Source organism: Haliaeetus leucocephalus, unplaced genomic scaffold (assembly GCF_000737465.1).
Source record: "Haliaeetus leucocephalus isolate CR32 unplaced genomic scaffold, Haliaeetus_leucocephalus-4.0 Scaffold897, whole genome shotgun sequence".
Lineage (NCBI taxonomy): Eukaryota > Metazoa > Chordata > Aves > Accipitriformes > Accipitridae > Haliaeetus > Haliaeetus leucocephalus.
In genome coordinates, this window is record NW_010973333.1 from 2,631,516 (window position 1) to 2,655,571 (window position 24,056).

The window sequence follows — 24,056 nt, forward strand, 5'->3', positions numbered from 1 at the left end:
TGGTACAAAATATTAAAACCATCAAAATATTTAGACATACCATACAGAATGTATGGAAATATGCTGTCGGGGGGGCCTCAATGCCAAGGGACTGGTGAGGTGACTGAGAATTGAAAAAGCATTTGTGTAAATGAGGGGCATCTGAAAACAAACAAGCTGTATAACTCCACTTCGTGGCGGTCAGGGTACCAGTTGATCTCTGCACATTTGTTCAGAACTTGAAAAGTGGCCCTTCTTAGGTTGGCCCATAGTTTCAGCTGGGTAGGGAGTCTGACTCTGGAGACTCACCTTGAGATTATTAAAAAAGAAACTACAAACTCAGCTAAGTGGAGCTCTAGAGGCAGAATAACAGTTCCTGACTGATAAAGAAGAAATCAAAATTTCTGCTAGCAAATGTTTACCTTCATTTTCACACTTTTTAAATTATAAAATTATGTAGAAAATAAGATGCAAACTTTCATATTCCTTATAAACAACTGTAATGCTTGTCAGATTTTCCCCTTCCCCAGTCTATTGATCACAACAGAGATATGAATTACTGTTTCTTTGCAGGACTTTCAAAGAGCTCTTTTTTGTAAGGTTTTAAAATAACTTCTGTACAGATGTTTTTATGTACTTATGAAGGTGACAGGGCCACACTGGCTGAAGATAAATCACTGCTTTTTGTGGGATTAGTTCTCTTAGGTTCAGTTGCCTGAACTGGCTCAGTACGGCATCAGATGAGTCCCAGTGCTGGCATGAAGGAAATGTCAGGAGTGTATGGCTGGGCGTGCTGGAAGCAAGCCTGCCCTTTGACAGTAGTTGGCTGTGCTGTTTAGCTGTAATGTCAGCCCACGCCCTGAGTTACTGACATTGGTAAACAAAAACATAATAATCTTGGGCAAATTGCCACGCTAACTGACTTTCTGTAAATCAAGCTCATTCATTTATATCTGTCCTCCAGTACAGCTGGAGTATCCTAATCTCCAGATTAAACTTCGGTCAGTTATGTCACTTCTGTATTTACATTTTAAGATGACAGTGATCTTACAAAAGTCTTATCAAAGACTCCTCCTTACCCACTAAGCCCATTCTGGTCCAGTATATTAAAACACCACAAGGCTGTTTATCTGACTAATGAAAACATTCTACTTTTTGTGTATGCCATCTTCCTGTACCTTATACCAAATGGCACTTATAAACAAGTCTGAGGGTGGCCCACTGTCATTCTACTATCTTTTTAAAAACAAAATAATATACCATCATCGTGCTTGTTAGAATGGTAGAAGGATACAATTTCTTACAAATAGGTAAAATATATGAAGATAATTATGTAGAATATAAAAACTATTCATATTTCTTATAAACAATAGTTGTCAGTAGGCTAAGATTTTCCCTCCATCATCCTATTGATTGCAACAAGGATGTGAAGCTCTTTTTTGGCAAGGTTTTGAAATCTGCTTTTATACAGATGTTTGTATTTAATTGTTTCAATTTTTTCATCTTAGGTTTGTGGTCATTAACAAAGAATACTGTATGAAAATAAAACACATTTTGTTGACTGAATCTGTTCTGATCGGTTTCACTTTAGGATTTATTTAGGACATGGGCAGGTACTCAGGTTTTGCACAGATTATGAAGTAAATACAGGCCACTATTTCTGAGTTTGATAGTGAACAGACATCCACTGAAGAAAAGAGATGAGAATAAGCCAAGAATGAGAAATTAAAAATGCATCTTCTACTATAGTAGTATGTTGAAAAGCTTGCAAGGTTATGATTTGTATGCTGTTGTAAACTTGTTCATTAACATTTCATCTGACAAAGTACTTCTGTGACATAAATGGCTAAACCAATTTATTTAAACTAGCATGCGTCCAGGCTGCTGTTCAAAGAGAGGCACCTACTTCTCAGGCCCAAGCACAGCAGACCCAATACACGCTGTTAACTGAAGTGGCTGTGCAGTGAACTGGACGAATGAACTGATCTGGCTCCAAAAAAAATTTTTTTTTTTTTTTTTTTTGTGAATTTGTTTTCTAGCATGCTGTGGGCAGCACATGGAGTGGATGGGACAGAGTTAGGTCAGACTGAACAGCACGAAGCCAAACCTAACTCAGCAAACTGGGAAAAAGATGATTTTTTCAGCAGGATGGCTTCTCTGATATGATTTATAGCTCAGGTACGTGAGTGATTGAATTGGCACAAGGGAGGCAGCGAGTGTGAGCAGCTGGGAACAAGAATGGTGGGACTAACCATGTTAGTGACAGGCCAGATTGATGTCAGATTAAAGTGACAACACAGCCGTTCCTTAAGAAGAACGCACATAGAGAAATCAGGTCAGAAAAGCACACAGTGTACAAAAGCTGCTTGAAAAGCAGCTACCCAACCAGAAAACATCCATCTTCCTGAGAATCTCATGGACGTGGTTCCCTGGCTGTGGAATTTACTACATATTCACATTCGCTTAGCAGAAGTACAAACTAGAAGATGTAAGGATTATGTTTAAATATTTTACATTGCAAAGCTGGCATTCAGAAGCTGGGTGGAATGTGACAGCAGTGCATGGCATCAAAATTCTGCCAGCAGGCTGACTGAAACATGAGCTTGGAAGATGTATGGATTTTCCCTCACTTGGCATTCAAGCAGCTGGTTGTTATCCTCGCCCCTAATACTGAAAATTTAAAATTTAACATTGTTAACTGTTTCCTCACTTGTATTTTAGCAGAAATATTTCTGTGACACCTCATGCTTCCATTAAATCGCCAAGTCTCTTACCATAAATCACCCCTGGCTGTAATGTTACCACTTGATAGAAATTAGTACCAGAAATTAGGCAATGTATGATATGTTGTTTTTATGTTGAAATGTAAATAAACTCTGGTCATATGTACATAATAAAATCCTGCAATACTTTTTTTTTTTTTAAGTAAATCAGTGATAATCTGCCGCAATTTCAGTTGGATGGAAAGTGCATCTCTACTGTGCAGAGAGCTGAACCTCACCTAAAAAAGCAGTGCCAGAACTCCTTTGATTTGGGAGCTGAAGCGAATCTCCTGGAGTAGAGTGTTAAGGTGAGAGTAGCAGAGCACTAGAGGTTGTTTGGAGAGGCTGTGGAATCTCCATCCTTGGAGAGACTGAAAACCTGACTGGACACAGCCCAGAGTGACCTGCGGGGAGCTGGCCCTGCTTTGAGCAAGGGCTGGCCTGAGGGGAAGAGGAGGGCCTGGAGCAGATGGTCTTCAGAGACCCCTTCCAACCTAAACTGTGCCATGATTCTGTTTAGGCAGCTGGTAAGATTGCTCCTTACTAGCTCCCGTACTCGGTATTTGCAAAAATACAGGAATTTATTAAAAGGTCTGCACCTTTTGGTTTAAATAATGTTTTTACTTTTTAATTTGATTGAAGCAAGTAGCTCTGATAGGAGCAGCTACACTAATTTGAAGACCATTCACCTCCTTAAAGCCAAGAAAGGATGGCAAAGCTTGTAAGATCACAGGGGCCTGGATCTGTTAAGTCCTTTGGGGCCTCCTGGGACATACAGTGCTACAGAAATATGAACATGTGTGGATGATTTTTATTTCTTTTGGAGATAACAGGTATCGTTGAAGTCGCTTAGCAGTTTCTAATTCCTTGGGTTTAGTTTTTGCAGGTTTACTAAACTAAACCATAAATATTAATCCCGTAAATTTCTAGCACGTCATCTTTGTGCATCAACTTTTGGGGGTAACTTCAGCAAAGCCAATTCAGTTATTTCTAGGAGATATATTGGGGATATACAATTTGGGTTTGGCAACAAAAAAGCCTTTCAGGAGGAAAAATGCTTGATGGTCAAAGGATGAAAATCGGTTCAAATTAGTGTCAGTAAATCCACGTGCCATTTGTGCACAGAGCTTTTTAAAGGCTTCCTGTTACTACCTGAGTATTTCACCTCACGTGGCATATTCCAGTCCCTTCAGCTTAAATTTACCCACTTACTTTTCCTTGAGATGCTGTCAGTTAGAACTGGGAGGTAGTTTTGCCTCACAGCTGAGAAATCAGGACTACCTGCCCTTGTCATATGCAGTATCAGCAAGGGAGTTAAGTCACCAGAAGTGAGTGTTCAGTCAAAAACTGCTCACATAGTCAATAAAGGTGAGACATGATCTAATGAGCTGCCATCCACTGCCTCTGAGATGTGGTGGTGGCAAAAGAGTATCTAGTTTCCATGTTTCCGGGTGAAAATCCTGGTCTTTTTGCCACAGTCAGATGCTACACACTCTTCTGTAAGACAGGAGCTCTTGTCCCTTCTCTGCAGGGCTGTTTATTGATACTCAGCTTTAGTTTAGTCATGTGCCAGAGTCTTTTTCACGAGGATGGCCAGCCAGCTTTCTGCAGCTGCAGTTCTGCGTTGACCAGGTAAATATGGCTAGAGCATCACTATGCCACTTTTAACATTAGGAAAGGTGGTAATTAGGAGACGTTGACAATCTACAGCTTCCTCCCATGGGATAGCATAATTCCATGATTGATATTTTTCCTTTTTTTCTCCTCAAGCTTAGTGTCTGAAAAAAATGTATGAAATTGCACTGAAGATACACATTTTACTAATAAGGGTACAAAGATTTACACTTGTAAGTGCCAAGGCAAATTTTACCTACACATCTAATTTGTTGGCTTTTTTTAATATGGCAGTCCAAATGTAAAGAGTAGCTGCTTTAGACAAAACAAGGACAGAAACCAAATCAAATTTTTGGGGGGTTGCCTTTTCCATTTAGAGTCAATCGCTAAATTGTCCTGATTCAACAGAAATAAATGCTGCCATGCTTACAAAGCCGAGTCTTGCGTGAAGTTGGTAGCTGTATCTTCTACTAGGATATTGTGCAATAAGCGCTGTGGAGATTTTAGATAAAACAGGATTCTCCAGTGGAGTCTGGTTCTACAACAGTAAAGCAGACATTGCTCTTTGCTCTCACATAACTTAAGAGAACCCAGATCCTTGCAAGATATGTCTGAATATTTTATATATTCCTATCATTACTTGCGTAAAACATCACAGTGTAGCTGACAGGAGTTATTTCCTATTCAGTAGCTTGTCACACAGTTTGTTAAGCCAAGATGCACTACCCCTTGTAAAAATGTGTTGTCTTTTGATCCCTAAATCCATGCCTTTTTTCCCCCCTTCTATACATGTGGCAAACAGCTCTTGTGATCTTTAGATTTTTGAGCATACTTCTATACTGCTTTAGTTTGCCTTCTTAAAATTTGAGATTTTTTCACTTAATTTCCTTGATATTAGTTCTTTGCAATTGCAAATATGCTTTCGTACTGATAATTAATATTAATTGCATGTCAAATAATTTCTCTTTCCCTTCAGTTTTTAACAGATTCAAAATTTTGTATGTCTCCATCTAGAATTTCCTGAAGTCCACAAAATGTATTTTAATAGTAATAAAGAAAAATGAAAGAATATGGGTGAGAAAACAGTTTTTGCTCCAACTCCTTAAAAAAACCACTAAGAGGTAATACCTTCCAGTTTTAGTACTTGTGCAGGTCCTCTGTGATAATGCCTTGCACTGATTCTTACCTGCAGATAGACAGTTTACTTTAGGATGAACAGTAAGCTGTGGAACGTTGACCCTGAGCTCTGTACCTCTGATCTTATTTCCAAAGTTGAGATAGGATTCAGACCTAAAGATGTAGTCAGTGCATTACAATGTTAAAGACCAGCTTCATGGTTCAGTGCTGCAATGTTTATCCAAATTTCACTGCAAGAGAAGAAATGAACTTGATTTGCCTGCCTGAACTTAGTGGGAACTGGAGAAAAAGAAAGATGGGTTGACATTGCGGGGTCACTGGTTAGCTCCCATGTGGCCTGACTTCCTTTCCAGGCTTTGTCCCTAAATTTGGTCTCTTCCTTTTCCACGGCTGTCAAACAGTGTACTGCTAGAGAGCTTCTTTGTTCGGAAATCTGTGGATAAAAAGTAGGCAAGGGTTCACAGTATCCCCAGTGTGCCACTGGCGTGCCTGTCAGGGTCATTAGTGATTTGATGGAGTGACCAACAATGAAGCTATGGAGAATACCGAGTAAAGAAAAGAAAGAAAGACTGCTCACCTGCAGCTGAAATACTGGAATTTCCACAAATGATCCTTCTACTTAAGAAAGAGTTTCCAAATAACAGAAGGGAAATTTTGAAGAAGTTAGCCTACTTTACCTTCGCCTATGCCCTGACCCTACCTTTACTGTAAATTTGTGGTCTGCACCATTCTCCACAATCCTGGCTTCACATAAACTCCAAAAAATGTTTTTTCATTACCTTTTCATATCAGAATTTATGAGACCTATGAGATTTTCTACATTATGTAGTTCCTTACCATAGGACAGAAAATCCTTGCTTTTAATATCCTACTTCAGAAACGGCCTAGCTGAGCAAAAAAAAAAAAAAGAAAGATTCCTATAACCTTCACTGACTGTCATGAACTCTTGTACTCTTTTAATACTGGAATATTCTTTTTTATATCAGTGATGGAATTACCATTCATATCTGGTTCCATTAAGAGTACTGTTTGTCATCAAGATAAGCTGTCAGCCCAAAAGTAGTCACTGTTTTCACGATTCATAGAGAATAATGGTGTGCATATGCAAGAACAATAGGACAAATTAGAGCTGTACTGTGGTGAGAGGGTTCTACTGTCTTCATTGCTTGTTAATTATTTCTTTGCTCTGCTGTGTACAGACAAGACTGAGTCATCAGAATGAGTGTAGGTGGTGAGACTATTCTGTTTTATTTGTAGCTCTGCCATTAACATTTTCAGTGACCTTGGGCAACTCATAGGCTGGCAAAGATGGATTGTGCTCCAGCCCCTATGAAACTTCTGGGTGTATTCCATACCAGGGCAGACTGAGACAGAAGGATATAGTGTCCATTAGCTCAGGACAAAAATCCATCTAGGACAGTACCTGCTGGTCCAGAGTGAATGTCTGGAATATAATAGGCAAGAAATCATGACAGGGCTTTTGACTACCCTTCTACAGCCATCTGTGGCTCAGTGACGGCTCAAGGCAGAGGTGGCTTCTGTGTATTTACCAACCCTCTTCTCATTTCTCCTCTTCAAACCTACCAAGGCTTCTCTTGAGCCCATGTGAAATTCCATCATTTGCAGCGTCCATGGCAAGGTGCTCCACAGCTTAGCTATGTGAAGAATCACCTTTGCAAACAAAATCCTTTTGGTTACATTGAACGTTTCACCTACCAGCCTTCCCTGGTGTTTCCCAGTTCTTGTACTGGGAGAGACGGTGAGCTGGTGCTTAATGTTCATACTGTCCCCTGTAGAAAACTGCACTCATCCAGACCTGAGACTGTGTCCATTAAATACCTCTTGCAAGGACAGGTGAAGATGTCAGAATCCTTGTAGGAGAGATGCTGGAGCACCTTCAGGGAAGGATGCTGGATTGCCTTTTCATGGCAATCATTAGGCTGAGCCTGTGCAAACCTGAGTTAGTTTAACTGGACTCACTAGGAATTTGCCTGGTTGTAGCCAAGATTGTTATCTCTTCCTGTTTCTCTAAGAAAGCAAAGAAAAGGTGAATGTGTCATTTCCAAGAACTGATGTTTTTAAGGTTTGAGTTGCGTTAACTCCCGACCACGTTGTACTGACAGTCTGAGCCACAGGGTGGCACTGGTGATCAGACAGAAAGCAGAGAAATTCATGCGGTTTTTTTACAGCGCATCCCAGTTAGACCGGTTCTCCCAGCTGAGAAGGAAATCAGACAATGCAACATCCAAATAATGAAAGTTCTCCATACAGCTGTGTATCAGACTATGGACAATGTCAGCATCTGCCATAATTTTTCTAGAAGTCCTTCAATATTGCAAGACCATGTAACATTTCTTCTTTTGATGTATAAGGTAAAAACCTTCTTCAGCTTAAAACTGGAAGGAGAAGTCACCCACAGTGAGAAGAAGAAGATACAATAGTAGTTGTACTCTGAACGTTTTACAGCTCTTTGCAAAGGCAAGAATGAATTATAAGCCTGGAGAGATTTGTCCAGTTTTTTCACAGCGGCAATCAACTGAGTCAGGATATAAGTCTGGTTCCCTGACCTGCAGCCAGTACTTGTCTCTGAACAGTAGCTCTGGGCTTTTAAACTTAAGGTTTTACATTTTGCCAAGCTTCAAGCTTCATCACATTGTCTTTGTAAATTTTGTTGCATGCCCTTTCTTCCCTTTTCCAGGGAGGAGGTCATTTTGGAGAGCGTCCCAGAGTTATGAGATTTCCTGAAGTTTGTATGTGGAAATGACATACCAGTACTGTCCTGTGATGAACCTGCAGGCAGGCGGGGTGGCTAGAAAAGAGCCACTGTGTGTACAGGGGAGAGAAAGAGCACACAGTTTAAGTGTGGTTTCCGCCCCCCCCCTCCCTTGGCAGAAGGAAGTGTTTTCTCAGCTGTGGTGGAAAATTTTGGATGGTGTATCAAAATCTTGCAGTTGCTTACAGGTTCAGTGACATGTCCTCCTACCTTGCATATCTGAACATAAGAGGTGCAGAGCCAAGCGCTCTGCGAACAGGTGACAATAACACTAGGACAGCAGAGGACCAGAAGCAAAATAACTGAACTGTGGTTCCTCCGCCTTTTGCAATACTCGCCCAAGGAGAAGCTATGATAGTGCGCTGTCAGTTTCAGAACAAAAAAATGCAACTTGTCTGGTTATTGGATAATTCCAGTTACAAAACTCAGGAGACTCACCGCTCCGGCATGACTTTCCTTCAAATCAGATCTAGCTTTGACATTCACAATGTATGGAAATAACTGCATTTTTCCTTATTATTGGTAGAGGACATTTCTCATTCTGGTGAGAATAATAATTCTGGTCTCTACTCTTTTCCTAATTACTGTTTTCTTCTAAAGGAAAAAGCTTCACCTCCTTGCGAGTCCCAGGGTCCGTTCACTGGTTTCTGCAGAGACGTTCTGTCCCCCGCTTAGGTTCGTTAGTGATGTGACTCAAGGTACACCACGGTAAACGTACACAAACTAAATTGCAAAGGCAGAGGCGCAGCTTCAAGCTGCGTGAGGCCGAAACGGTTTTTGTGTCGCGGGCGGAGGAGCCTGGTTGAGGGGGAGTGAGGACGGGCTGCAAAATAAAATAGAAATGCTGGGTCTTCAGTTCGGTTCAGTAATGGATGTGCGTGTGAGTTGTTGCACGAAGACACCCTGAAATACGAAAAAAAAAAAAGAAAAAAATTCCTCAGAGTAAAAAATATTGTCAAATTTTCCATTTTGAAGCAGAACCAGGGCGGGGGGTGGCAGAAAGGAGCCGGGGCCCTCTCCTCCTGCCTGACGCTCACCCACGTCGGGTGAGAGCGGCTGTGGCTAGATTACAACGCTTTTTTGAGGATCTCTGAGGGAAAATAACCTTTTTTTTTTTAAACAAAACCGTTGAAAAACGAGAGGCTGGGAAGGGCGTTAGCAGCCCCCTCCCGATTCCTCCCCGTCAGTCCTCCCGACAGGGGGCAGCACGGCCGATCCGGGCATGAGACCATAGAGTCGCTCCTACCCCCTTCCACCCCGCCCAGGGCGCCGCGGGCGGTTGTTATTGAGGGAGAGGAGTCGCGCGAGCGTTTCCTGCTCCACCCCGTTCCCTCTGTCCCTCTCCCCCCCGTCTCGGTGGTGGCGCATGCGCGCTGGAAGGGGGCACCTGAGGGCGAAGGGGCTCGGCCATGGCGGCCTCCATGATCTGCAGCCGGGTGTCGGCCGGGCTGAGGGGCAACGGCCTCCGCGCCGCTCTGGGCACCTCCACGGCGAAGGTAGAGGCCTCTGGGGAGCGGGATGGAGTGAGCGGGGTCGGGTTAGAGCCGGGCGGGCTGGGGTCGGGGTCGTTCCTTGAGAAGCGACGGCGGGAGGAGCGATCGCCTCATCCCAACTCCCGCCGCCGTCCTGCCCTGCCCGGTCGCGGCGGTGGGGCTGGCAGCCCTGTGCTCGCCTTTGGCGTACGTTCCCCTCCGCAGCTGCCGTTCTGGGTTTTGGCAGGTCTTCCCGGCGTGGTTCCCTTTTCCTTGCTTTCCAGGCCCCCCCCGCCCCTTCCCTAACTTGCTTGGAAATCCCAGTGTTTCCATCTCCGCCGTCACCGTGACTCATACGAGGGGTCAGGCCGTGCCAGTAAAACTCTTCTTGCAGCTGGCATCTCCCCAGTCTCCGCTCTTGTGTCCTGCGATTGCGTTTTGGGGGTACGGCCTTGGTTTTGGCTGCAGAACCCCTGGAAAGCCGTGCGAACAAAAGAGCCGTGGAGGTCTGAAGCGTGTAACTCTCCCTGCGACTCTGTTCTCCTTCCACATATGGAGGAAGGTCGCTTCGAGTTTCCCTCTCGTGTTTCGCACAGCTTCCCAGGGCCCGGCTGGTCAGTCAGCGCCAGGAACAGCAGCTACAGCGGTCAGCACCTCTCACTTGGGTTTCGTGCCAAGGAAAAGGCCTCCTGTTTGCAGAAGGAATCCTGTGGAGGTTAAATCGGCTCTGTCGATCCGCTAGCTTGAAATGCTGTAGTAAAGCTCTTGCGTTGTCTGCACGCTTACCTTATTTAAAATGAACCAAAACCTTAAACATCCAGTCTGTTAGAAACTTCCTAATGAAGGCTGATTTTTGTGGTACTTGTGCCGATGGAACATACTAAAAAAACCCAACCGACAAACCCCCACAAAATTTTGCTTGTATCCAAGTTTGGTTTGTTGTCTTTTTACCTTGACTCTTTCAGTGCTAACCTGTGTTCATGGATTAGCTGAATTCAGTTGGTTTGCTGTTTCACATGTGTATAAAATTAAGGTCTTGTTCCTCTACAGTGAAATATGAAAAATGCAGCAAACATTTTTTTAGTTTTGTTGTTGATAATTTTCTTGTTATGAAATATTTGACAAGGTACCCTTTGGAAATCTGTGTCGTCTTAAAGTCCATGAGTAGCTGTTCTTTTTAAAAAGGCATTGCTCATGTAGTACTACTTCTGATGTTTTATAATCAAAATCAGTTTCTCCCTGAACTACTTTCTACAAAATACCTGTCAGAAATTCTTGGAGTTCTGTACATCACTTTTGCAGATGAGATTAAAATTCATTCCACATGGGAGCTTCCTGGATTGAACATGAAGCATATTATGTTTTACTTGGCATTTGAAATGTTAAAGTTATTTGGCACTTTTGGCAACCCTCTGATTCAGTGTAGATGTTTGAAACGGGTCATAGGTAGTTTTTTCTGTTTTGTGATAATTGTATGAAGGCTGAATAGTCCATAGCAAATTAAATTCACCAGGTACAACCACTGAAGGTGGTGTAACTTAGTTTCTGTTGCCCTTCCTTCCCAGGGCTTGCTTAGCTCTTAGTTTGGCAGACACAGGCAATTACCAAAACTTTCGAACGAACCTATTCTATGTGCTTTTCTCTGTTCTCTTATGCTTCCAAAATTCCTCAAAGTTCTTTTTGCTACAGATATATTCCTTAAAGTACTTAAATACTAAGTACTCAAGGGTGTTTTAACGCTGCCAGTCCTTGTCAGTGCTAGCAGCTTCACCAGCTCTTTCCCACTGCCCCAAGAAAACCTCACAAAACCCAGTACCAAACCTGACATGAATGACTGATGTGGAATGGTAATGTACAAGAAGTGTAGGATTAAGTGTTCAGGTGTTTGCATTGGTATGCTAAACTGTACTTGTTTAATATGTAGACTTTTTTAACCTAAACAAAGAGGGCAGTTTTTCACAGCATAGTTATGTTCTTTGTTCTTTTTGTTTTCTTTTTTTTTTTTCTTTTCCTTCAGGTGCTTGGTGGAAGTCCAGGAATACTCAGTAATCATGGATTTCAGGTGCAACAACAGCAACAGAGGAGTCTGTCACTACATGAATACATGAGCATGGGACTGTTGCAGGAGGCTGGCATTTCTGTTCCACATGGACTAGTTGCCAGGACACCAGACGAAGCTTACAAAATAGCAAAAGAAATAGGTATAAAATTAAAGAGAACATATACAATATAGGCATGGGATTGATACAAGGTGTAACTACTTTTTCTGTCTTTCCTGGTAAGACATTTCTTGGAGTTCTGGATATACCTTCTCTTTAAGAGAGCCTTTCCTGCGAAGCAACTTTCTTGCAGATTTGAGTATTTACTTTGGAGCTGACGTTTTCTTAATTTGGAGTTTTCTAATGCTTAAGATTGCTCAGTGCACAAGCACACAGTGAAATCAGTTAAGTGACCTAGTTTTAAAGACGCTCTCGGTTGTGTATTGAGACTTGTTTATGAACCTAAACTGTGTCCCTGAAATTTCAATGGGGAAGGCCTTGATTCTACTTCCACTAAAGGCTGTGAACATATGTTTCAAGCACCATCATTCCCATAAGCCAGACGCTGCATATACTTTTCCTGTAACTTGTGAGTCTTGTTTAGAAGGAATGGGGCAGGTATAAATTGTATTAGCCTGGACTAATACAACTACCTAAACTTCTTTGAGATGAGTAATAGACTCTGCTTCGTGCAAATCCAGGATTTCTTTTTGCTCTCAAGCAAGGTTAGAGGAAATCTAGTGTGAAGAGCTTCAGTGGTGGTGGTGGCAGGTAAGGCTTCTGTAGTCCGAGATCTCATAGGGAACAGAAGTTGCAAAGCATACTTACCTTTAGGCTGCAGAAGAGGAGTAAAATCCTACTCCTTTGTGAACGTGCTGTTCTGGCAGAATGCAACTACATGCAGGAGGGGAGAACTTTGATTGCTTGTAGTTACACACTAAATTCCTGGCTTGTTGATGAAAAAGCATCCAATCTCCTTTGTCTGGTTGACCTTTAATTTTGGATTTGTCTCTGCCTATTAATTTGCCACTTTACCTCCTCTGTGTCTTAGTAAAATTCTTGTTTAATTTGGATGTAATATAGAAGTCAGCTTCTATTGTTTGAGGCATTAATATTCTTTTTTTTCTCTTTTTAAATTTTTTTTTTATTTTAGTTTAAAGCTTTCCCCCCCCCCGGAAAAAATGCAGTAGGCTTGTCACACAGTTTTAATGAAGGACATTGCTTGTCATATTCCACTCTCATGTGCAAATGCCTAAATCTGTTTTCACCTCCAAATGGATACATTTGTAGTGGTTCCTGGGGTTATAGATTTTCTTAGATTCGTTTCAGTTTCATTTGTAGATTGGAAGAAGAGGAATAGTTTTTTTCTAGAACAAATTATGCTGCTTTGTAATATAGAAGGCAATTGAGAAGCTGCTTTACCTTCAGATCTGATGCCCCAGAAATTCAGGTATTGTCTGCCTGCCTTCTTTGTCTTGTTCCCATTAGAGAGTAAATGATACAAAATTATAACTTCATTAGTATGAAATAAAGGTGTAAAATGCTTCTGTTCTGAGAATGCCTTAAAATTCAGACCCTCACCTATTAAGGGTGAGCTTATAGCATGATCTAAACTTCACAAATCAGGCATAGCCCTTTGCTTACATTAATATCTGCACAGATGTTCTGCTAGTGGCGAATGAGACAACGTTTGCCTATGGTTCTATAATAGACAGCAGGGAAACTCGCAGGCCGCGATTCCTTGTTTTGTTCCTTGTTCAGAGAGGAGTCCTGTAGCAAAGTAGGTAGTCTGACTGCTGGTTTATAGCTCTGATCCATGTGACGTCAGAGGTATGCCTTTCATCTGGAGTATGTGACTCCGTGCAACTTCTTGGGCGTCAGAAAAATGAAGTTGTGAAGTGTATGAGTTAGCGTCCTTTAGTAAGCTAGAATAAAGGAATTCAGGGCTTCTGGTTGTCAGCCATATACTTTGTTTGAGTTGGTGTGTATTTGATGCTATGGCTTTCTTTGGCACTTGAGATGAGGAAGGGAAGACTTCCCAAAAGGAGAACACACTGAAGGAGTTTGAGTTTTTGAGGCATTGCTGAAACATTGTCCAGAACTCATTCTGAATGGTGACAGATTACCCTTTGCTCCAGTGTTTTGGATTTCTTTGTTATTGTAGCTATTTCCCCACTTGTTTTCATCAAGCCAAACAAACCAAATCTCTAGCAGAATGAAAAAAATCTCACTTTTTTTTGTCCACCTGCTCATTGTTTAATTTTGTTGTGTAGGAGTTGTTGCCGGTAGATATGAGATTATCTTTTGCTTCTTTTTATGTGTCAAACTGGTTTTTCAAATGTTTGTCTAAACCGTTACAAAGATAGTTGGTAATACTGCTTGCTCTGTCTCCCTAGTGCTGATCCACATGCTCCCGATAACCTTTAGTCAGAAACCTGCTCTCTGTAAACTTGAGTTTGGCACTGGATTTCCTTCCTTTTGCAAATGCCTCACTTCAGTTAGAAATGGGTAACTTTTTATCCCAATGTATAACAAATACAACCTTCTCATTAACAAAGATTATCGTGGTTTCACTGTGGCTGTAGCTAAATCAGTGTAACCCTGTTGTATGAACAAAGCTAAAGCTTAACCATACATTTATATATACTATCACTGCAAAGTAACTAGTGTGTGGTAGAGTCAAGCTGAAGCATACGAATGTTGCAGTTTGTCTTAAAGTCTAGTTAGAAGAATGCACTAAATATTTTTTAAATAAAAAAAAATAAGACATTTGTTAGAATTTCATTCGAAGTTATGCCTATCTTGAGGTCTGAAGTTAGATGAAACGGTCTGGAAGCCACAAAGGTTGCTTCCTCTCCACCTCCGCAGTCTTTCTTGTACTGAATATTTTTTTCTGCCAAAGACCAAAGTGTCCTAATGAGAGCAAATTGTTTACCTATATGTGAAGTAGTTTTGAAACGCATGTGAAGTAAAACACAGTATTTGAGCTTGCATTGTTTTCTTCCCTATAACATTTTCCTAATATTTTTAAAGGAAACTGAGATGAAATTAGATGCCATGAGCAACTTTTGAGCAATGATGACAGATCACCTATGGTTTGAGTCTTAAGGAAAAAACCCTTAAATTTTTTTGCTATTTTGAAAAAAAAAATTGATTTCTGCTGCAGCTATCAGACTTCTTAAAGTGCTGTTTTCATCTCAGATTTCTGTTCTGGCTGGGTTCTGCAAATGATTATTGTTTTGCTTCTATTTTTTTAAAATCTTTCCTGTTGCATCATGGGAAGGTTGGCCATTGAAATTATTACATCAGTTTGCATATAGTTTTTTCTTTGCATATTTGTTTGGCTGTTGAGAGTCATCATTGGAATTTGTTACTTATCACAAGCAGCTTTTCCTTATAAAGAACCCTCCCTCTCATTTCAAGTAAATTGTTATCGCATACTGGTTCATGAAACTATTATTCTTTGAAAATAACTACTACTGAATAAGTCAGTCCCTGGGAGTAGGTTTGGACCTCCTGTAAATGTCACTGCTCACTTTTCCTCCAGTAGTTCACTGTCTCCATTCAAGACCTCCAAATCTCATTTGTGTCACTGAAAGAATGCATTCTACTCAGAGCTGAGAAGACTTGTATCTGATGAAGTCTTTAAACACTTCATTGATTAAAAAGAAAAAGAAAGAAGTATTTTTAGTTATTTGTGGGCTTTGCAATATGTGGCTCTTCATATGCTACATGAGCGCCTCACTTAAATTTTGAAAAAGCCAGCTGAGTAAACTGTGTTCTAGAGTGTCGATAAGAGGCTGCAGTATGCCTTGATGGTTGCCTCTCAGTTCAGGGTTTGCTCTCAGCCTACGCGTGCATTCCAGCTAGCACTGGGACCGGTGCTGATTTAGAAGCTGATAGGCATTTGTTATCAAGAACGTGACTAATGAACCTGAAGACTTATTTCTTGAAGAACAGATAGCTTAGCAGAACACACTCTTTGAAACGTATAGTAGTGCTGTTTGTTAAGACAGCATCTATGTAAGTGTATGTGTTGCTATAACTGAAGTTTTGATGCTTCCTAACATCTTCCTCTGTTAATAGTTGTGTGGAAGGGAGTGACATACTGTATGCCTGTAGAAAAGCCTGCTTTTCTTTTATAGCATATATTTCTATTCATGATGATGATTCGAGAGGTAAGACTTCTGAAGTGATGAGTATTTTGAAGCAGCTTTTGTGTTCCTGTAGTTTTGGAGGATTTTAGGATAGTGAATCCCACGGCTTTATGCTTATGGCAGACCGTCAAATTTTAGTAAAATAAAAAGCTGTGCAGAATAGGAGGTGTTGAAATGTTATGCACTGAGATTCTCACCTTTCTACACCACAGTTCTTGAAAGGAGACTGAAAGCAATGGAGTCTGATGCTACTTTTGCCATTGCAGTTTAAGAGATGTAGTCCATCTCTTTATCAGTGTGATTTATAAGGTAATGGTCTTTTTTGGTATGCTTTCTACAGAATGACTCAAGTAATTAGCTTGGCTGTATTCCTGCAGACAGTTCTGTGATTAACAGATGTTTCTTTTCAGACCTTTTAAGTTCTTTTCAATATTACTGAGACCTCTTAAGTTCTTTTCAATGTTGTTTTATTTTTCTGTCTATTGCTTAAATATCCAACCTGTATCTGTCAAAAAAGAAAAAAAAAAGTAATACATAAACCTGGGTAGATCTGTAAATAGATTTATTGATCTCAGGCTTGATTTAGTCAGAAACGAAAGTTTAGTACAATGTGTACAATGATTTTCTTAGGTAAAGTACTATTATTTTCTTTATTAGCTCTTCAAAAGAATAAGTATTCCAGGCACTGTGGCACAAAAACTGGGGTGGTTTTCTCCTTATTGTATGCCACACCTTCCTTGGTAGTCTGTGATTAAGTTTTTTTTCTTTGTTCTGTGTCACACGGAAAGCTCACATCTAGTTTTTTGTTCCTAATACTTGTTGGTGGTTTTGCCATTATCCATTTTCCCTGTTTGTGAATTATCTGCTTGACTATGTTCACTGATGTCTTTTAGGTTGTTTGTAGAGTCTGAAGCTCCAGAGTGTTTATTCAGATGCTGTAGGATGTGGATGATGATTTAAGGTGGCAAAGTTGTGCAGAAATTCCCCAGGTGTTAAAAAAAACCTGCTGTAGTGGTCAGTGTTAAGTAGTTTTTTTCAATTATGTTGCTGCTTACCTGATCAAAATCTCTAGATAACCAGCAGTAGCAGTATAGAAACCAAACATTTACTTGAATTCTGGCAAATGCTACTTTTTTGGCATCTGAAGCTTACATTTTGCTTCAGCCTTCGCTTTCTTCTATAGCACTTCACTCCTTTGAAGTTCTATCAAAGCATGTTGTTGATAATAATTCACTAATTCAAAAAAGTTGTCTAACCAGCGCATGCAAATTTTGACTGCTGTATTTTAATTGCTTAACTTAAGCTGTTGCCAAAACTAAACCTGTCTTACGAGTTGATGAAAAACTTGATGCAGCTGATTAATGTCGGGAAGTGTTTGTGTAGAAAATATTTTGTAATAGCAAAACATCTTGTTTGCTCTCCTGACTGATATGGTCCTTTCAGTGAAAGTATGAAGATTCCTGGCACATAAATATTTCAGTAGTCATACTTTTGATTTGCATGCAGTGATTCTTCTAGCACTCAAAAATTTCAAATGCTGAAAAAATGTAATTTTGAAGTTAAATTCTAAATAGCTATACTTATTAACAAAACGCAGACAGTATACTCTGAAGAGATTCTCCGCCTTTGTTGGCGGAGTTAGGATCGGCATACTCTTTATGTCAAGACTTCTGTTGATAATACATTGTTAGTTACAAGCCCATCTTTTCCCTCCCTAATTCCAGTAAATACAACTACGTTGTTTAAACTTAAAATTTTTTGTTATATCTGTGCAACAAGGAAAAAAAACTGGTTTGCGTTATAAATGGAGAGATATTTTTCCTGGAACTAAAAACTTTTATATACAGAGTAACTGAGGCAAAAGTTATGTGTCTCTCTCTCCCAGGGTAAGTTTGCAGCTGAATGGTGGTTGAGAATTTGATTGGCACTTGTGTTATTAACCTACCGCTGCCTTTTACTGTTGTCTGTTTTGTCAGAACATTAGGCTTGCATAGTTATGAAGGTGTTTATAATACGTGAAAAGCGGTACTGCTGCTACAGTCAATATCAGACAGAGAAGTGGCAATTAAAGCGATTTGACAAAAGTCAGAATGGGAACTTGTAGAGCAGACCATTTTCATAAAGTTTGTCTGCCCTAATCAGACTTTCTACTTGCACGGAGAACTTCAGAGATATAATGGAACAACAAGCCTTCTTGCCTCTTAATAAGCTTATCATAAGGGTTGTATTTTACATAGGTCAATGCATGCATGCAAGGAGAGAGAGAGGCCTTTCTCCCAGTTTGAAAGCTTTGGTTATGGAATCAGAAATTATTCCTTCCAATAAATAAATACCAGTATTGCTAGAAATGAAGATTGGGCTGTTTCCTGTCTGTATCCTTTCACTGTCTAGTTAATAAACAATTGTCGAAGGTGAGATCTGTACTGTTAGTCCTGTATAGATTTTTGTTGTCCTGAACAGACAGATGCTAACTTAGTTTTCTGCTGACTTCAGGCACCTGTTCTCATTGGTATTTACTGTTAATTTTCTAAACACTTCCAGATTCTTTTCAGGTGTTTTACTTGCACATACTTTTAGTGCTAACTACCATTAATATGGAAATGCAGCTTTTAACAAATGCTTGTTCTGAGTTTTCTGCATTGGTGTCTAGCTTGCTTGCCTGAGCCGTACTACAGGTTTGTTATTTTGTTCTAGAGCGCGGTGTTAAGGCTTTACAGTTTGTTACTGCTGCTGAAAGCAGATGTCCTGCTTTCTGTCCCGCTCACTTCAGTGCCCCTGTGCATGTGCCTGTCACACGGGGCACAGGCTTGCAAAAGTACTGTCGGCTGGATTAGCTGTTGCCTTCAGCAGAGTCACTCTTCTGATATGCTTCAAGGCACGATTGCGCAAATTCTTGTGCTGGCACGAGAAAGGAGTCTGGAGTGAAAAGCTGAGGACGGGAGGCAGGATGGGACTGCTGCTGTGGTTTAGTGTTGGCTGGAATAAAGTGTCCTGACTTTGTATGTGGATACCTGCTCTAGGGCAGAAACTGCTCTTTTTTTATTGAAACAAAAGCCTAGCGGTATTTTAAAGCAGTGTAAGCAAAAAAAGAAGGGCACAACTGTTGGTACTGAGTAGAAAACTGTTAGCTGCTGGTTTCCAAATGTTTTCTTGGGTTACTCTTGTATCAGCAGTTCTCTGCTGTGTCAGATTGTGTGATAGTGCTGCAGATGAGCTGTGTGACCAAATATTTCTGTCCTCTGGTTTTAGGGTCACTTTAAAGGAGCTGTAGGAAAAAAATGTTTATGAAACAATAAACTTTCTGCATGGGTTAAGTTAAGGTTTTCTTGGGACGCGTTATCTTAAATTATCTTAAATTTTGTTTTAGGAACATCTATGCAGCTTAATTGCTTGTAAACATAGCTGGTCAAGTAATCCTTGAAGTGTTACGTGTTTATGCAATCAAGCAGCTAGTTTGCTTGCAGTGCTGTAGGAAAACAAATTATGAATCATTACTATCCTGCTCACGTAATGCTGCAATTGTTGCATTCTGTTGCATAAGGGATAGTCTCATGAAAACTTTGTTATGGCCAAAACTGCTTGTGAAGAGTTTAATGTTGTTTCTCACAGACTTTTTTCCGGATGTCTTGTATGTTGCTGAAGTGTAATCATGCATAATAATTGAATTCTTAATATCCTGTGGGATCTGGGCAGTAGTGCGTCTAGCCCAATACTCTGCCCCTCGTGATGGCATACTATTTAGGGAGATTGTTAGCCTGGCTATTTTCTGCAGTCCATACCCCTCATTTTCCCCCAGCATTCATAATTGTTGTCTTAGGAATATCAGAAGGAACATCTCTGCCCAGTTCCTTTTGAATCTCCTATTCTTCCTTCATGTCTCCTGGCAGGCTTCACTATCTTCTGTGCAAAGAAGTGTCTCTGTTTCTTGCACCTTTATAAAACTGCCTTCCCTTGGTGGGTGGCTTTTGTTTTTGGCTGGTGTAGAACAGGAAACAGAATGTATGATATATGTGTAGTTGTGTGTTCTTGCTCTGTATGTCACCAGGTATGGCTAAAGACCATAATTATAGAATCATAGAATGGTTTGGGTTGGAAGAGACCTTAAAGATCATCTCGTTCCAACCCCCCTGCCATGGGCAGGGACACCTTCCACCAGACCAGGTTGCTCCAAGCCCCATCCAACCTGGCCTTGAACACTGCCAGGGATGGGGCAACCACAACCTCTCTGGGCAACCTAACGCCAGTGCCTCGCCACCCTCACTGTGAAGAAGTTTGTCCTTACAACTAATGTAAATCTACCCTCCTTCAGTTTAAAGCCATTACCCCTGGTCCTGTCACTACATGCCCTTGTAAAAAGTCTGTCTCTGGATTTATTGTAGGCCCCCGGTAGGTACTGGAAGACTGCTATAAGGTCTCCCCTTGCTTTGTTTTTTCTCCTTTGATAGATTTAAAGAAGTGCTGAGCTCTTTTAGTCCCTTCTTGTAAGGCAAGCTCTTCATACCAGTGATCATCCTAGTAACATGTCTTCCCCATTGAAAATTACTTTATGATCAAGCCCAGAGTTAAATGTAATGTTCCAGCTGAGATCTTACCAGAGCTTTAGTTGGCATCTGGTTCTGACTTGTTCAGATTCTGGCCTTTATTGCTAGGAGAAGTAATTGCTACAAAGAAGGTGTCTGTGGGTGAACTTCATGGCTTTCCTGAAAACTTCTCTGTAGAAGCAGCTTTTATCTTCTGGACTTAGTGTAGGAGATGAAAAGTAGGGTGGAGAAATAGGACCCTCTCTTCTGAACTTCCTAGTGGACTGTAAGTTAAAACTCTTAGTCTTGATTACTAAGTATATAAGTTCTGATTCTTTGTCAGATATAAAACTTCTGTAGAAAGCTCATAATAGTAAAATAATGCTGTGAATATTTTAAATCTTAAAATATTTGAGTCACTTCAGAACCTTGTGAAGGAGCGTAGGTGGATCCTCTGTGAGCAAGGGAGCAAGCGTGGGGTTTGTGGGGTTTGGTTTTGTTGTGTGGGGTTTGTTTTTTTTTAATTTAAATCTCTTCAGAAAATAAAGTATTTCCTTTCTCTTTTATACTAACACTAAGAAGTCCTGCTCTTCCAAATTTTGTGTTTGTATATACTTACAAGGTAAATTGTTTTCAAATGGATGGAACTTTATTTTTAAGCTTGCATATTGGAGTATGTGGCTTCATTTATTCATGAAGCTACTGTTATAATCGTACTCATACATGAGGCTTAGTGTTTCCTAAAGCAAGCTTTGTACTTAAAGTAGTTGCCTAAAAGTTAAGTCTTGTTTTGCATGGCTTCTGTTAAGCATGTTAACTTACTTGATTGCCAGTACTTAGTAGTTATAAAAAACAGTTATCTTCAGGAACTGAATTAAATATTAAATAATAGACAATAGTAAATCAACATATACTTGCACGTTTATAACCGTCATGCTTCTTGTGCCAAAGAACTTGATAACAGTTGTGAATTCAGAGATCTGTTGTTAGGTAGACAGTCAAGAAATAAAATCTACAAGTAGCTAGTTGGGAGTAGTAAGTTGAGCATTCCCTTTGCTTATAGCCACACTAGCTTGTGATATTATGCAAGTTTAAATTTATCTGGCCAGGCAGGATACAGGTCAAAATAGGAATCAACACAACTTTTTTGTGATTGCCATAATATTTTTCAGTATACATAGCAGCTAGTTTTGCTTAAGTACAGTAATTTTTCTTTGTCTTTTCCATGGTTGCCTTTTCACATCCAAGAGAAAAGTTCTCTCTTTGCTTGGAAAGACTGGAGTGGCTCAGCTATTGGTGGCATGGAAGAAGGTGGAATGTGGTGCACAAATGTGAATGGGGCAGCTCTTAACATCTTGCAGTCTAGCTGCTGTCTGCAGTGTATTCTGTGTAACTGAACTTGAATAATAACTCAGGGCTTTGTTTTTCTTCCTTTATCACCTTAAATGACTTGATGAGCTTTTTTCTTTGCTTTTTGTCTTTCAACTGATTTTGAGTATATTCTCATACTTCATTTTTTAAACCCAAATGCACAGTCTCCCCTACCTAGAAGAATATTTTGTAAAGGATTTTTAAATGGTTAAAGCTAACTAAAAGGCTTACTCTGCCTGCTCTGGGAAAAATAGTGGATTTGCTTAGGCCTCCGACTTCTGCTAAGTACTTAAGCTTATGCATCAGTGGGACCTGCAAGTTGACTTGGGTAAGTGCCATAGGTACATATTATTGCTGAGAAGATAGTGGTTACAGGTATAGGGTATTTGGACTTGAGTGAGGAAAATCTTGGATTATGGTGTGTCAGATACTCATTTTCATCTTGTTAATAGTCTGTGAGATACTAACCATTTCTTACTGGGTGCTTAATCGTTTGTGATTCAAACACATGCTAAAGATATATCAGAACACTCAGAGTATCAACACTTCTGGATACTAACTCACCAAGGTTTGTTCACAGAACAGCCTAAAGCTGCAATTTGTGGATGGTTTGAGACTTTTGGAATAACCTATGTGAATTACAATACAGTCTTTGATTCACATATTTGTCTTTTGAATCGGAGGGGGTGGGGGTGGAGAAGGGGGGATAAAATGAAAACAGCCTTTATTATTCTGCCTGGGACAATTTGTTTTAGTAGTCACAGATGACAAATTTTGGGTTTTCTTTCATTCTAGGTTCAAAGGATCTTGTGGTAAAAGCACAGGTTTTAGCTGGTGGTAGAGGAAAAGGAACATTTGAAGGTGGCCTCAAAGGAGGAGTGAAAATAGTTTTTTCGTAAGTTGTTTCTAAATTATCTGACCAAGTGGAAAAACTTCAAAGTTTCACATTATGAGTTGAACCTATTTCTTAGTTTAAAATCAGTGTTTTAATAATTAACTTTAAAATAACAAAAATTAGATAAGATTTTTTTTATGCTACTTCTATTTTTCCAGCAGTTTCTTTGTCACATTCTGAGCTTCTTTTATTCTAGTCCAGAAGAAGCAAAAGATATCTCCTCCAAAATGATTGGAAAGAAGTTGTTTACCAAGCAGACAGGAGAAAAGGGCAGGATATGCAATCAAGTTTTTATCTGTGAGCGCAGATATCCCAGGAGAGAATACTATTTTGCAATAACAATGGAAAGGTCTTTTCAAGTGAGTAATATGAGAAATAGAAGTAAACTAATTAACTTGTTATAGCTGAATTTAAAAAAAAACAAAACAGCAAAACTGTTTACTGTACTGGTCACTTGCTTTTCAAAATCAGAAATATACATGAGCTAATTCTTGTTTCCTAGTATCTCTGATTATATGATTGCCTTAGTTTTTAATTGCTTTAAAAATGTAATGCTACAATTTAAATTTATGGAATAATAAATGAGTATCGGTAGCACAAACTGAAGTTCAGAGTCAAATGGCTGAAAGGGAAATGGGTGGAATGAGGGGGTTATTTTCATTTTGGTTTTAGTTCACACTTACCTACCAGATGCTCATACTAGTGTTTAGTTTAAAAATACAGCTATGTGTATGCATGTACATGTACACACTATTTAAGCATGTCAGGAACAAGATAAGTAAAAGGCTTTTGGAAGAGCCAATGGTCCTGGATAAATCAAACATCCTTTTTCTCCAATGTGTGGAGGTTCCTAGGGGTGCACAATTTTGAGAGTGCTGGTAGCTTTCTTATGTCAATACTCTTCAGGAACTGGTAAGAAGATTTGGGCCCAGAGGTCTGTCTTCAGAGCTTTCAGGAAGACGAAAGCCATAGTCTCTCCTGCTTGTACATTCTGTATGTGTGGGTATGTAGTTTTTTAGGCTACAATTCAAACGCATGTACTGAAATGTGTCAGTGTATTTTTTGACAGACTGGTGTTCCATTATGGAGCATAGAGCCTGAATTGCAAAATAACTTCAACAAAGCCAGGGTATAGCAGATTTTGGAACTTTATTTTCTGAAGCTCAGCAAAACCTGATTTTGGTCTATCCAGATGCTCAAGAGTTTGCAGAGGCACTGCTCTTGGTAATTAGAGGAGTATCTCTTTCATGATATTATTTCATGAGTATGAAATAATTTTCTGTGGAGGAATGAGGAAACTAGTCTTACTCTCTTCCCCCCCCCCCCCCCCAATCAGG

At 40.1% G+C, this 24,056-nt stretch overlaps 1 protein-coding gene across 2 annotated transcripts in view; it reads left to right on the plus strand.

Moving 5' to 3' along the window:
* SUCLA2 (succinate-CoA ligase, ADP-forming, beta subunit) overlaps positions 1 to 24,056 on the plus strand; it is a 35,161-nt gene that overhangs the window by 1,092 nt on the left and 10,013 nt on the right. Inside the window, exons 2-5 of one of the 2 annotated variants that reach the window (XM_010583391.1) lie at positions 2,906 to 3,049; positions 11,755 to 11,938; positions 22,620 to 22,719; positions 22,916 to 23,078. In XM_010583391.1, the coding sequence (XP_010581693.1) occupies positions 11,842 to 11,938; positions 22,620 to 22,719; positions 22,916 to 23,078 (360 nt within the window). In that variant the 5' untranslated portion in view covers positions 2,906 to 3,049; positions 11,755 to 11,841. Of the gene's footprint in view, positions 1 to 2,905; positions 3,050 to 9,596; positions 9,762 to 11,754; positions 11,939 to 22,619; positions 22,720 to 22,915; positions 23,079 to 24,056 lie in introns of those variants that run through there. The other variant, XM_010583390.1, reaches the window with a different exon arrangement.